General features: G+C 39.2%; 2 protein-coding genes across 2 annotated transcripts; both read right to left on the reverse strand.

Annotated features, from left to right (window-relative positions):
• Window positions 1–164: 164 nt before the first annotated feature.
• On the reverse strand, window positions 165–9689 carry thoc5 (THO complex 5). Its single transcript, XM_004072416.4, has 20 exons — window positions 9522–9689; window positions 9191–9321; window positions 8876–9019; window positions 8445–8558; window positions 8089–8186; window positions 7439–7585; window positions 7252–7366; window positions 7043–7175; window positions 5394–5471; window positions 5238–5281; window positions 4207–4306; window positions 3138–3246; window positions 2925–3026; window positions 2162–2258; window positions 1964–2075; window positions 1780–1883; window positions 1615–1702; window positions 1425–1540; window positions 1133–1323; window positions 165–352 (listed from the first exon to the last, which is right to left on the reverse strand). The coding sequence occupies exons 2-20, from the start codon at window positions 9287–9289 to the stop codon at window positions 289–291; spliced, it is 2055 nt and encodes a 684-aa protein (XP_004072464.1). The 5' UTR covers window positions 9290–9321; window positions 9522–9689; the 3' UTR covers window positions 165–288.
• A 233-nt stretch (window positions 9690–9922) lies between these two features.
• tfip11 (tuftelin interacting protein 11) lies at window positions 9923–14685 on the reverse strand. The gene is made up of 15 exons (XM_023958510.2): window positions 14544–14685; window positions 13937–14144; window positions 13692–13857; window positions 13454–13610; window positions 13217–13344; window positions 12925–13086; window positions 12500–12691; window positions 12209–12388; window positions 11931–12065; window positions 11700–11803; window positions 11454–11622; window positions 11085–11328; window positions 10803–10945; window positions 10524–10689; window positions 9923–10398 (listed from the first exon to the last, which is right to left on the reverse strand). The coding sequence occupies exons 2-15, from the start codon at window positions 14140–14142 to the stop codon at window positions 10052–10054; spliced, it is 2499 nt and encodes an 832-aa protein (XP_023814278.1). The 5' UTR covers window positions 14143–14144; window positions 14544–14685; the 3' UTR covers window positions 9923–10051.
• Window positions 14686–14730: the final 45 nt, after the last annotated feature.

Below are 14730 nucleotides of genomic sequence, written 5' to 3' on the forward strand. Positions count from 1 at the left end.
GACTGTAAATCCTGCACTGCACAGAACGGATTCTCCTTGGAAGTGACTCAGCGTGCTCCTGCATCAAACCACAATAGCATAATAATCAGCTTGCAGTGATAGAAGCTATAAATAGAACAGCATGGAGGGTGGGGAGGACGGTAAAAGGACTGGGTACGCAAACGTTCACAAAAATATCTGTTTTTATTTGCCAAAGTCTTAAAAACAGTTATTTGTGGTCAAAGTAGTTACAAAAGAAAAGGTGAACAGACAAAGTTTTAGCCAAAGAAAATAAGAATGCAGTCCGATTTAGCGATGACTGAAGAATCCTTGAGGATGGTTGTACTTGAACGGCTTCAGACGATTTGGACCCCTAAAAGAGAAAAACGAGGGATTAATCAAATGTGCAAAAACACCTGAGACCCCTTACTTTTGCGTAACCCTTATGCTATCATAGGCACTTCAACATTGGGAGTTGGGTCATCTAGACCCACTAGACAGTGCTCTGAACCTTTTTTCTTCAATGATTTGTGATCTTCACTGGTGTCCATGGATTACATGAAATCTTTCCACCTTCATCCACCTTTGTCATGGTAGGGAGAACACGTCAATGTAAGGGTGGGGTCATCTAAGATAGCACAAGGGTTAAACTCCCACTCCGACTGTCTGTCTATTTATTGTAAAAGCGTTCCCAGAGGGCTTTCAATTACGGTATGATTATGCTGTTTCTATTCAAATTTTAAGAAAGAAAACTGTCATTTTCTAGGACATAGTTTCTGACTCGGACCATTGATGTGGAGCAACCCCGCCCCCCTTTTGTCACGCACAGCTGAGCTATCTGTTTACAATCTCACCCGCTAGCTTATGGCCCCTCACACCCCCAACCTAACATCAACAAAACAATATTGGAGCTGATAACAATTTCAAATACTCAGAAATGCTATTTTCCGCTTAATTTTCTTCATACATGTCCTCCATCTTCACACAAATACCACAAAAACATGTCAAAAACACCCAAAAACTGGATTTTCATCGGAGTGGGCCTTTGAAGCTTTACATAATCAAAGTATTTCCAGTCAACACGAGTCAAAATTCAGCTCTGTTAGGCTAAAAATTTCCATACAAACAACAAATCCATCATCCACATGAGTACCTGACGGTGCGCAGACACATCTTCTCACGAGGGAACTCTCTGGGTCCTTCCACGCCGTCATCTTGTCCTTCTGTCTCCAAATACACATCCAGGCAGACACACAGTCGAGCTAGCTGGTTAGTCAGAAGCTGGTATCCTGGACGCGGTCCCTGCAGCTCGTTCTTAAACACGTTCACCTCACTCTCCATTGCCTGCAATGCGATTGCATTTAAAAAAAACAAATGTGGACTGATAAGATTAGGGGGAGAGCAGGAGTCTGCAGAAAGGGCAGCAATCGAAAACAAATTCATACTCTGAGGTTGTCATCGGTCCGTCCTGAGCATTCTCCCTTCCAGCTGAGGGAGAGGAAGAAGAGCGGGGAAATCTCTGGGTAACGCGGACTCAGCACCACTGCAGCATTGAGACGAGCTGGGAGAAGCAGGCCTGTTATTAGGAACTCAAAATAAAAAAAAGACACTGCTGCTTCCAGTTGCTGCATTTACCTGTGCCCCTTTCAACCACCGCCATAAAGTACAGATCAGATTCCTTTGCAAGCCCAGCATCCGTGACATGACGCGTATATAGAAGCTCCTTAAATAGAAGATAAACTGTATAATTAATGACTGATCATGTGGAACTCTGATTCATCCTCCGTCTGTTTCGGTTACCATGTACTCATGTTGGCTGATGGTTGTCCAACGTGCCAGGCGTGAGATAATTTTGGCAGGAAACAGATGTTGACACTCGCTGGAGATTGGGATGATGCTGTGCTCTGTGGCAAATAAAAACCAAACTAAAATCTCAGACAAAACATAAAAGATGAATTAAGTGTCATTATGAGAAAAAGTTTACCTAAAGAGGCGAACTGTTTATGCAGAGCCAGCCGGGACAGGACTCGTCCCCTCAGCAGCTTCATGGTGTTCTCCATGTGACTGGCACTCAGAGAGCTGCCGATCAGCACACCCTGCAAACACGTCAACAATCAGGAACTACCGCCTGAAACACACAACACACAGACGGAGGGGGAGAGCTTTGCTGCAAACAACGCACCTCTGAGGTTTCAGATGGAAAATGCAGGCCTCCAAGGTCCTGAACCCACTGGTAGGGATAACCCAAGTCTTCCACATAATCAGAAAAGGAAACAATCCTGGAAAAGAAATGAGAGGTGAGTAAAATTATTCCAAATGAAAATAGACAACACACACGTGATGCAGCCAAAATGATCACCCATCATCCCAGTCCAATGTGTGGAAACAGTTTACATTTTGCAAAGACATGTGACCATACTCTGGTAGAATGTTCTCATAATGTTCCCTTTGGATTATTTTGATGTGGAATACAACAGTGGGCTAAACTTTAGGAAACTAAAATGTGATTTTTTATTATTGATTGTCTTGCAAGAAATACAAGGAATGTGGAAATTCTTCAGCTGCACTGTTCAGTACCAGGTATTTACCTCTGAGACAAACTGGTTGAATTTTTGGCTAAAGATGTCCTAGATTGATTTTAGGTCAATGAATCAAATCGTTCAAAATGAACCAAAATCAACAATGAATCCTATCGTAAATCACAAATCATCATACGGATCAAATCATTGTTAAAATGAATCGTTCCACCCCTAGAAGAGATGCAGAATATATTATTAACTTCAACCAAACAATTTTATATACAGTGCATTTTATTAAAAAATACCGGTTTGATTTGAGCATGTTTATGTTTACTGCTGCTCTGGTTGAAATGATGCTAAATTCAAGGTTTAAATTCCTCACAAAGCTTTTTCTTTAAACCCCTTATTGAAGTCTGACATTCTTACCCAACTTTATCAAACTGGTAGCGATTAGCTGGATTGGGAGTTTCTCTTCCTTGGTCATTGGCGTACAGACAGCTGAGGAGGGTGTCTGACTTCAGAAGCTCCCTGCAGGTGTGTGTGTGTGTGGTGGTGGGGGGGAGACAAACGATTTCCTTTAAAATCATAGAAGAACGTGCAGTGAGCAGTAAAACAGGGTTTAAAGACGCAGTTACACACCCTGCACTGATGGCTGTGGTGAGGTCCGTGTTGGTAGAGACGCTGGTCTTGACTGTCATGATGTTCAGATTCATTAGATAGTAGAAGTAGAGATGCAGGATGCTGCCATCTGTGGAGACAAGAGGAACAGCGGTGAGCTGATCTGCGCCATCAGAACACTTAGATGTTCTGTCCTTTTATTCATCCTGGCAGTGATGGGGGCCCTTGGGTTGACTTTACACTGCGGTATATTATAGAACATCAACTATGTTTAAAAAAAGGCAGCTATCAGCCACCGGCCGGGGATCATACATTATGCTGATCAGTGGCGGCTCTTCACTGCAGTGAGAGTGAACTCGGTGACACGGCGTCACTCACTCACACCTGCACTGCTCATTTTCTGCTTTTATTGCACTAAAACAAGCTGCAGCAGCTGGCAGCGCCGAGGATAACCACGGCGAAGTACAACTAAAAGCCAGACAAAAGACAGAGAAAATGCTTACTAGATACTGTTGGTGCTGCAGACCCCCCCACACACACACACTTCCACTTTAGGTTAAGTTACGTCTGCAATGCAGATTTTTCCGTTATCTATCAACATGTTTCCTTAACAACCAGCAGAGGGAACAAGAGGGTTAAAGCAACCTGATGTCACAGGGGAGTGTAATCTAACTCAGACCCAAAGTGTTCAATTCATCTAAAGTTACAACAAGGCTAAACATTCACACACCAGAAAGAACAAAACATAAATAGAATGCAAATATTTTTGTACCATTTAAAGGAAAAAAAGATTTTGAGGCAACTTGGCAATACACAAAAACAATTAAAAGAAGTAAACTTTCAAATATTTAAAGTTTTGTGTTGTTATATATCAGTCTCCTAATTGCTGGTTTGTGAATCACTCATAGATTCTTGTTGAATACATCTGGTAGTTATTGAAAAAAAACAAAAGCTGCTAGCACATTTTTATATCAGCACAGTTTTGGAACAAAATGAAAAGAGAACCTTTGATTTTATGATGTGCAACATCAGAAATAGGCTAAGGATACAAAAATTGCATAGAACAAATCAATTGTCCAAAATGCAATACCTTTACTCTTCAGGTCTATGCACAGGGATAGCGGGTGTCTTTTCAGCATCTCTTTTCTTTTGTCATCCAGCTGTCCTCCAGTTGTCGGCCTTCTTCTCTTCTATTTGAAAAAATAACAGAAAAAAAGGTGAAAAAGGGCGCAAATAAACACCTTTCCAGGTTAAATAATAATGTATTTTAGGAATATATTTCACTCTCATCAAACAAAAGTTACAAAAAGAAAGATTTGTTTTAATATTATGTCATCTAAATGTGGTTAAAACTGGTATATAAACTTAAAAATGTTCAACAAACTGATAAGGGAGTTGAAACACTTCAATAACAGCCCCTAGAAATAAGTAAAAAATTATTAACATTTGAACATTTTTCTTTTAACAAGCAAAAAATAAATCTGCTAATGGGGTAAAAAAACAAAAATTCCTACTTTAAGAAAAAAAAAATTCTAGCCACTGTGACATTTTCTTAAACTGATATTATTTTGCTGGATAATTTTTCTTGCAAGACATAAAATAAGACATTTTTATGGAAACAGAGGTCTTTTTACTCTTTTAAGATTCAATTCTTGCTTTGCAGATCCTCCAAATGAAATAAAACTGTTTTAAAAGCACATTTTCTAGTGAAGCTTCATGTTTATGGAATTTTCACAACCCGAATAAAAGTGTGGACAAAGTGCTGTTTCAGCAAAAAACAGCTAATTTACAGAAAGGAAAAAGTAAGTTGTAACAAACTACTGATCATTGTACCCACAAAGACACAAAGTCTGCAGACATAAATAGCAGAGTAAACGGGGGGGAAAAAACATCAATTTCCCTAACAATAGGAGGGAAGATGGTGTGCTGCTGAGCATGCAGGTCCCAAATGGTGTCAGGTTACAGTCACCTCGCCATTCTAGGGAAATATTTCCCAGAATCCCCCAACTTGCTCTTCGGACGCAGCAATCGATTGAGAGCCGTTGTGCTCCAAAACATGTTTGGGTGTCGAGTGCAAAACTGAGACGCTCGAACTCAACGACCTGAGCTGCTGGAACTCACCGTTTTCTCCTGTTCCTCCTCTGCATCAGAGTCACTTTCATCATCTGAACAAAACCAACACAGCACATTTTCCGTCTTAAGGATTCATCAAATTCAAAACTATAATGACAAACATGCATGTAAAGACTTTTGCAGAACATGGGGTGATGTGCATACCATGAGAGTCATCTGGAGGTTTGGACAGGGCTTTGGCCTCATCCACATCACCATTGATTGACACACTCAGGTTCTTGTCTGAATGAAACACAAACAAACATTAGTCTGCTGCTCATCCAGGAGTTCTGATTTTGAGTACAAGTGTAAAGGAAAAATGTACTGATTCACTCAAGTTTTCTAATGTAGTTTTAACATCAGGCTATACTTTTATGTAAGTCACAAAAATTCTCCCTCTGTTGCTTACACTAAAAGATCTGATTTGCCATGAAACATCAACCAATATCTATTTTGTGATTAAAAATAGGAAAAAAAGAAGCAAAACCTTTGTGCTGGGTTAAAGTGCTATTGTAAAACTTAAATGATTTTCTGAAATGTGTCAAATATGGTTTGGGAAAAAAAAAGAAGAAGAAGAATATGGACTATACATGGTTCAAGTTTATCGTTTTGAATACTGAATGGAATGATTTAAAGATGCTGCTAATGCTTCGTGTGTCTGATGTCAGTCTAAAGTCATAAGTGTTATCCCAATGAATACAAAACATAAAAATGTACTGATAAAACAACAAAAATATAACCAAAATCTCTTATTTTAAGTCATAACAGAAGCCTAAAGGCCAAATCCTTAAGGAACCTGTTGACAAACATGACTTACAACAAAGGATATAATAGTTTCGGATTTTTTATTAGTTTTAGTTTTTATTTCGTTTTGAATTTTTGTTTTTAAATTTATTTAGTTTTAATTAGTTTTTAGAGGCAGCTTTACTAGTTTTTATTTTTTGAAATTGCTTCGTTTTAGTTTAATTTTTATTAGTTGTAGTGTTAGTTTTAGTTTTTTCATTTTTTTTGTAAATTAGGATATTTGTCAGGTGCATGATTCAAAATCACCAGAATAAGTGTTGTATGATAAAAAATCAATCAAAGATACATTTTGAAACACTTATTATTCAGAGGACACAAGTACAACCATCCTTAAATTAAAATACAACAGCCGATAACAGCATTACGTTATCTGCTCTTGCTTCTTTTTCGGGGGAGGGCGGGCGGCAGGCTAGCTTGTAGGTAGTGTTGATTTGCGTTTTTGTGTGCGCTTTTTAAATGTACTTTTCGTAGGGTTTTTTCCCTTTGAGGAGCGTTCCACAAATTTTGTCTCCTGCTTCGACTACAAGGCACTTACTTTTGTTATATTCAAAAAAGTCCCAAATAGGACTCTCCCGCTTTCTCCCAACTTTTAATGCAGCCATCACGCTCATGTAAATGTCTATGACCACGCTAGCCGGCAGTGTCTGACAGACATCATGTGATGTCACAGACAACGTGATGCCGTAAGGGTCAGATACACAGTAAAACTAGCAGCGTGAAGTAAATAGATTTTATTTCAACCCAAAAGACTTATGTATTAACAAAGACGAAAACAAAGTATTTTTTGGGGTTAATATTATTTAGTTTCAGTTCGTTTTATACACACAACAAACAGTTTTAGTTAGATTTCGTTTTTTATAAAACTCTCGTTTTTATTTTTATTTCAGTTAATGAAAATGTTTTTTCAGTTCTAGTTTTAGTTTTTTCGTTCGTTTTCGTTAACTATAATAACCTTGCTTACAACTCATATTGACATTTCGGCTATTGTCCCTACAGAGAAAATTGCTCACCACAAGCCTGGCTGTAAGCATTCGCTTGAACGAACAGCACATAAAGGGGTGGAGGAAGGTGGCGGGCAATCTCGGTCTGTTTCTGAGTTTGCTCAAACGGCATGGACAAATACTCCTGCACTGGGATAGACGCCTGGGAGAAGATTTAGAAGAATATTAAAAACTAAAAACTTAAGATCAAGTTCAAGTTGAGCTTTATTTTTTAATACCTGCATGATAGCATTAAGTCCCGGCTGCAAACTTCTCAGATGCTCCTTCTTCACCTCAATGCTCTTCTGGATTTTCTCCTTTGTAGACTGAGACTCCTTATATTTCTCTGCCAATCTGTATCATACAGACGTTTTAGCACATATCTATTTCAGGAGAATGAAAAACAGTAACAACAACAGAGCAAACCTCTTCCTCTGTTCAAGCTCCCAGTCCAGCCGGGCCAGTGTGAGCTGGTGTGGATCGTCTTTTGTGAGCTGAGGCCTGGAGATCTCTTGAGGAGCATCCCGGTAAAACTCCTCCTCACTGACCAAGTCTATTTCTTCATGCTTTGACCTGAGGCAAAAACAAAAGGATATTTTTAACCCAGGGTTGTTTCTAAAACTACTAACATTGTTGTGCCATGTCAATAAAAACAGAATAAACAGGTCAAATAATTAAAAAGCATACATTTTTTGTCGGAGTGGTGGAAAAGTCACAAAGTTTTAAGCGCTTTAGAAAACAATAAAGAAAAGAAATTAAGCAATCTGGATAAAGTCCTAGAGAAGACACAAACTAAATTGGTTCGTCTTTATTAACTTTCACATAAATATGCCCCCCCCCCCGGGTTATCGGCTCTTTAAAAGACTCAGTTGCAACACCAGTAGAAAGCAATTTCAGGTCAGCAACTTAAATATTGTGATTTTATTCCTTCCTAAAGCAATTAAAGAACTAGCAATGTGAAATAAGTGAACAATCTAGTATTTTTCAGTACATACATTTGCAAAAATGTAATCAGATAACAAAAAAAGTGGTTTAATTTTGTGTTAGAACCAGTTAATAAATTCGGAAGGACTAACTTGAACTCCAGACATTTGCTGATCTCCTTCTGAAGATGCATGACTTCATACAGCAGGTTTTGCAGCTGAAGGTGCAGCACATCCACCTTCTGTTTTGCCTAGGAAGACGAAAAATCAACGATCAGGCATTGATACAATGGTAACATTTTAAACACAGTTAATATTTAAACAAGTTGGCAAACAAGACAAGGATTCGACATACAAAAGACCAATAACAAAAACATATAGCATAGTGATCAATCAAGACACACAATAAGAGTGACATTATCGGATGATAAAACAATTTTTGAGTGCATAAAACAACGTTCACATTTCTCTTAAGACAGCAATGCATTACAGAGACGTGTGGAAGTTACCTCGTGCGTCTGGTCTCGTCCTCTCTTTAGCCGCATGTGGGCCAGGCGGTTGAACTTCTTCAAGGTCATGAAGAGGATGCAGCTCTGCATGCGCTTCTGCTCAACCTCGGCACACTGAAGCAAAAGAGAAAACACAATTATTTATTAAAGACGGGGCTTACAATGTAAAGTCCCTTCACCATGATGGTGTATCTGTCAAAAACATGACATTAGAGACATTAGATCATATTTATTGGCAATGAACACTTGGCAATAACTGATAACACTTTGACCTCAAAAATGTCATAACTACTGCAAGCTTGATGATTGTCAGAGTTCAACTAGATACTTTTAAATAATTATTTACCTTACTTTACTTTCTATGCTAAGGCTGATGAAAATGATCATTTGGCAGGGACATTGGCGTGAACTGTAAAGTTGAAAGAGCATACCCCCTCTTTAGCTCCATTAGCTTTAAGCTCCTGGATTTCACTCATGAGAGAAGCCAGAGTCTCACAGGACTCTTTAAACTGCAAGTAGTCGTGTTCAGGCTCCCTGCCGTCCAACTCCACCTCCTCATTATACACGCGAACATCCTAAAAAAAGAGAGACATTATTGTATTAAAACTCTTATCTATGAAGAATGTCACTCCACAGATTTATAACACTACTACTTTACTGTGATCGCCATTATAATAATAACAAAGTATAATAAATATACTTTGTAATAACAAAGTCAGAACTCGTGAGAAACACTGGTTGGGTACCTGCTGCTCGACCTCCCCTCGGCCTCGCTTCATCTCAGTGGTTCCCCCTTCGTTACGAAGAACCTTCGACTTGCGTTTCTTTATAGAGTCAGATGACATGGCTGACTAAATGTAACTGCACACTTATAACTCTGAAAAATAACATATGTATACATAGATGTATATAGTGAGAATAAAACAACTTCGATCGACAAAATATGCTAGCATGCTAAACTGTTAGCACCATCATGGCCTGTGACTAATAACGGCTCACAACCGCTAGCTTCTACGTCCACAATATCAATTTACTGTTTTGTTCTTATTTTCTGCATTTGAAAACTTGCTTGCGTACCTTATAAGCGGAAAGGTCCACGTTAAGAGGCTAAATTACGAACAGGCAGATGTTATGGATCGCACAAAGCCTTTCAACGGAAGCCGAAATGACTGAAAATCAATGGTAATCGCTACACTGCCCCCTACGGTTCCTCTTGGTATTACTAATACTGGCTTGATTAAAAAATAATCTCCGCAATTTTTTAAACATTTTATACAGTGAACGTAAAATTGTCGTTAAAATAAGAATGTATATATTTTTTCAACACAGCAATATTTTATAAATTAATTTTAAGTTGGTGTGCAAATCAGTGAACATACATATCCCCAAATAAGAATAATTAAAAAACAAACCTCCACAAATATTTTGTATCAACATATCTATTTTTGGGTACAAAGGACAACAAGAAAGACAACATATAAACAGAAATAATTTATTTACAAATATCACATTAAAAACTACATCTAAAGATACATGAAATGAACTGGTTTATTTTTTTTAAGACAAAAATAAAAGCACCTGAAAACAAAATATCTTTTAAGGTACATTTATTTTGCCATATCTATCAGACTTTGCAAAGATGTTGGCACCCAAGTCTTTTCCCCCTGCACAAACACAACACCTCTGTCTATGTAAATAACAATGCGGCCAAATGTGTAGAGCTGTTTCCCCTCGTGCCGTTTGGCCACTATGGGCATGAAAACAATGTTGTTTTCCTCTGCTTTGGCCTGAATTAGATCCTTAAAGTTAGTTGGCACACCAGAACCGATGCCTCTTTGAGCAACACTTTCTGCATCCCGGCGCTCTTGCAAGGCTTCATACTGGAAGTCTTTCCGTCTCTCCGTCTGTGTGAGATAGGCAATGTTCTCTCTTGCACCAGGCTGCATATATCCACCTGTGAAAAGGAATAACGGACTCAACATAAGTGAAGCAAAGATCTCTCAAACTTTGCTTTTATAGTTTGAATTAAGGTAGATCTTTGGTTTTCATATTTATGAAGTAGACTGTGTGTACACAAACCCATTCCTGATGACACTGCACGGTTCATGATGTCCAAAGCCTCATTAAATTTCTCTTTAATGAGAGGTTGAGTCAACAGAATGTCACTAAACAAGCCTTTCCAGCCGAGATACCACTTTGTGATTTCCTCGTAGTTAGGACTATTGCTCAGCCATGAACACAAAACCTAAAAGCCAAAAATAAAAATAAAAAATACAGCAATTTCAGAGGATTTATTCAACCTATATATTTAAGAAATACGCTTTACGTATTTTACTATTTGTTATGACATTCACATACCTGTAACCATTTTGGGAAAAAGTTCTTGTCAAAAAGGGACACAAGACTGGAGGGAGACAACATTCCCTCCCAGTCCATCACCCAGTGAAACGGCTCCATCTGCTGCTGGTGCGGGTTGATGACCAGCTCTTCCAGACATAAAGCTTTGGCAGGAAAGAGAGATTTTCACATGTGAAATACATATATGTATAAATAAATCTGTGACAGGAAATGAAAAGGTATAGAAGTCAGTGATCCAGTCAGTTTTGCAACGCCTAAAGCTAGTGACTAAAGAAAACCAACCTAGTTTAGGGATGATGTTTTTCACCATGAAGGCCTCCCATGCACCTGCTGTAAAAACGTTCTTCCATGGCTGAAGAATGAGGCGCGCTGAGGCATCACTCGGATGCCAGCGCTGCAGAGCGTTGGCAAGTTTGCTCCTGATAGGTGGGTAGAGAGGCTCCAGGCGCGACTGGAGTAGAGGAAGCCAAGGGTGAATCCAGGAGTGGATGGGCACCGTGTCAGTTAAAGGATTCCAGTTATCTACCTAATAAACAAGAGAAAATGTAGGGAGATTTTGACAGGTGATACACACACTTCAGATGCAAGAAAAAGTAGAACAAAAAAAAAAAAAAAAAAGCATGTAGGATTGTTATAATTTGTGTGCCTTGCCTCGCGCTGCAGGCGGGGTAAGATCAGCTGTTCCAGTAGGTGATCCAGGATCCACTGAGGCAGAAGAGGAGCCCACAACGTCACACAGTCCACCATCGGTCCAACCATACGGGGCTGCCACCCGGACACACACATACGCATCACAGGGATCCACACTTCCCATAAAAGTCTAAGCAAAGAGAGACACATGCAGTTAAAAATCAAAATGTGAACATTTACATGTAAAAGTGAGTATTTTAAACAGACCTGTGGTAAGGATCCATGTTGGAGTCTGGGCCACTGGAACGAAGATCCCTGGATTCAAGGATTGCTCTCCACTGACCAATGTCTTCCAGACAGTATGCACTGTCCTACAACAAAAAACAGTCTTAACTCTAGTATCTTAATTGAGCAACATGTTGAAAATAAGGTGTTTGTTTTCCCCCCCACAGAAATAAAAGCGTAATAATTTAATTAGAATAATTAAAAAAAAAAAACCTTTAGAGGCTCCCATGAGTGAAGTTTCTCCTTAAGTAAAGGATGAACAACTGCCACAGCCAGGTCTGCCAATCCCATCATTTTATACTCTTCATAATAATCTGTTTGTAAAGTCTCAAAGATCTGGGCACACTCCTGGGCACAGAGAGGTGAGAAAATAAACAAATAAGTATGTTCAAAATGATTAAATGTTAGAAGAATGGAGATTAAAAACCATTAGGAACAAATAAACTGCAAGATAAGTACATCTAGTTTGGGTATTTTCATGTGCCACGTACCTGAAGAGTCGGTCCCTCCCCTGGTGGCGTCTCTCCAGAGGGAAAACGCTCCACCAGTGCCAAAACAGCCTCCATTTTCTGGATGGCATCTTGCTCTGCTTCTAGTCTGCTCTGCAACGCACGGGACTCATGACTCAGAGAAACGACCACGTCCTTTTCATGCTGTAGACGTCTGGCCGACTACAAAAGAATAAATAAAGAGAGCAGAAGAAAAAAATTAAATCTGGAAGCCCACTTGAAACGGGTTAATAGTTGAAAATGATTTGAAAGAATTTCAGATTTTCCTCTGACCTGTAAAATGTCCTGTTCTGTGAGGTCGATCAGCAGCTGAAGATTATGCTCAAGCTCAGGGAGAGCGAAGCCGGAACCCTTCTGATCCCGTGTGGACATGGCTGGTGGGGTTTCATCGGGAACACTGTGTTTGTTGGCTATCTGACTGTAACTGTAGTAAACCTTTGGCTCTCTTACAGTCATATCTATAACCTAAATTTGAAGAGAGATAAAAACAATTAATAAAAAGAAAACTTGAATCATTTTACTTCCATGGCCATAAAAATCTTTCAATTTATTTCAGTTTTATGCTGAAAGGAGGAAATGTAAAAAAAAAAAAAAAAACAAGTAGATGCTTGTGAAGCTCTTTAAAATATTAAAGTTTGTGGTTTTTTTCATTGTTCTGACCCGAAATTAAAAGGACATAACGCAGGATTTTAACGCACCTTAACCTGCGCCAACTCTCCTGCAGATGCTGCCATGTTCCGAGAAACCATTTTGCCTTTAGCCCTCAGCTCATCTGCAGTTCTGTATGAGTATTTTGGTTTCTTCTTGACTGCGGAGCCCGCAGGATCCTTTCGCCACTGACCCAATTCTTTTTGAAACTCCTACAACAACACACATTACAGGAGAAAAACAAGAAGATAATTTCACAGTTAGCCCTCAATTCTTCAGATACACAATCACTGTGAAAACAAGATTATATGGAGTAAAGAACTGCTCGTGGCAAAATCTCACCTTTTCCTCCTCTTCTTCAGAGTCAACCACAGGGAAGTCCTGCAGACTCTGCTGGGTTCTCTCATTGCCATATGCACCTACAGCTCCTTTACCTTTACGGACCTTTGCCTCAATAGGGTTTACAATACCTACATAAACAAAACAGAGGCATGGCAATAAAATCTCTATTATTTTCCCTCTGAAATGCATGCAAAAGCACAATCGTGTACAGTACTTTTCCTCCTTTACGCTGCCTACCTTGAGCATTTTTTCCAAGCCCCTTTCCAGGCTGGTAACCCATTTTCTGCAGAAGCTTCTGTCCAATTCCTTTTGTGTGCTTCTCCCAGGTTCCAATACCCTGTCCAGATTGTATTCCACCAGCAAACCTCTGGGACTGATTCCCACGAAAATTACTCTGACAAAACAAAGAAATTATAGACGTCAGTTTAAAAAGAAAGCTTTTTTAGATAAAATATGTTCTTAAGCGAAACTTTACCATCTGAAGTTTTCTAGGTGCAATTCCACGAGTAGGAGGGGGAACTGCAGGGGCATCCTCTTCCGAATCATCAGAACCTTCTTCTTTGTCTTGCTGTTTCTCCTCGGCTGCAGTTTTACGTAGACCGGCACTAACAAAATTCACTGGGGTGCTGTAATCTTTCGACCTAAAGAAAATGTACACTGTTAACATCCTCTGCAAAAATTTTCACATTTAGACATCAGAGCATCAAACCTGTGAATTACCTCTTGCCACCAAAGCTGGGTCTCTCATCTTCATCTGAATCTTTGTCAGCCCAGATCCCATAAGTGGCCTGCTCCTTGGTCTGCCTAAACCTGCGGCGTTCTGGGTTAAACTCATTGGCCAGATCCCAGTCTGTCACCTCGAAGCTTTCGATCTCCACACCTTCTTCCTCTTCTTCCCTCCGCCCGTAAAGATGGGACATCGACATTTCTAGATAGAGACCCAATACAAAAAAAAATCATAAAAGCCATACAATTGAAAAACATTCAAGTTGCTTAAAAAATCGTACAACAGCATGAAACCACAGTCAGCAATGATTGCTAACGCTAGCTAAGCACGAAGCTAGCCACAAAACTGTTTCGGTCACAAACAATTATCAACATAAATATCAACTGTATTGCACATTTGTATGATTGAAAGCGTAAAAATACATTAAGAAGTTTCAAGCAAAAAGGTATTAACTAACAGAACTCAGATATTAATAATGCAAATGATGAGATTTTTTAGCGAAATCTAGCTAACGATAGTTGGGACATTAAATCCCATTACGACTGCAGAAACATTTCGAACTTGGAAAGTAGAAAGGCACTTAATACAAACAAAGCTTACTTGACAAGAAATAGTTTATACACTTAGAGATTAATTAAAACTCATTCTTGGCTGTCTGTAGCAAGAAGAGGTTATCTGTGTAGCTTTTCGTTCAACGCACGAACGTGGAAATACTTCCGGGTAAAGTCTGTCCGTCAGTACTGACGAATAAATGTTGTGACCTTAAAACTTTGAGATTTTACTTATT

This window comes from Oryzias latipes, chromosome 9, assembly GCF_053564925.1.
Source record: "Oryzias latipes strain Hd-rR chromosome 9, Olatipes_Hd-rR_3.1".
NCBI classification, from domain to species: Eukaryota; Metazoa; Chordata; class Actinopteri; order Beloniformes; family Adrianichthyidae; genus Oryzias; species Oryzias latipes.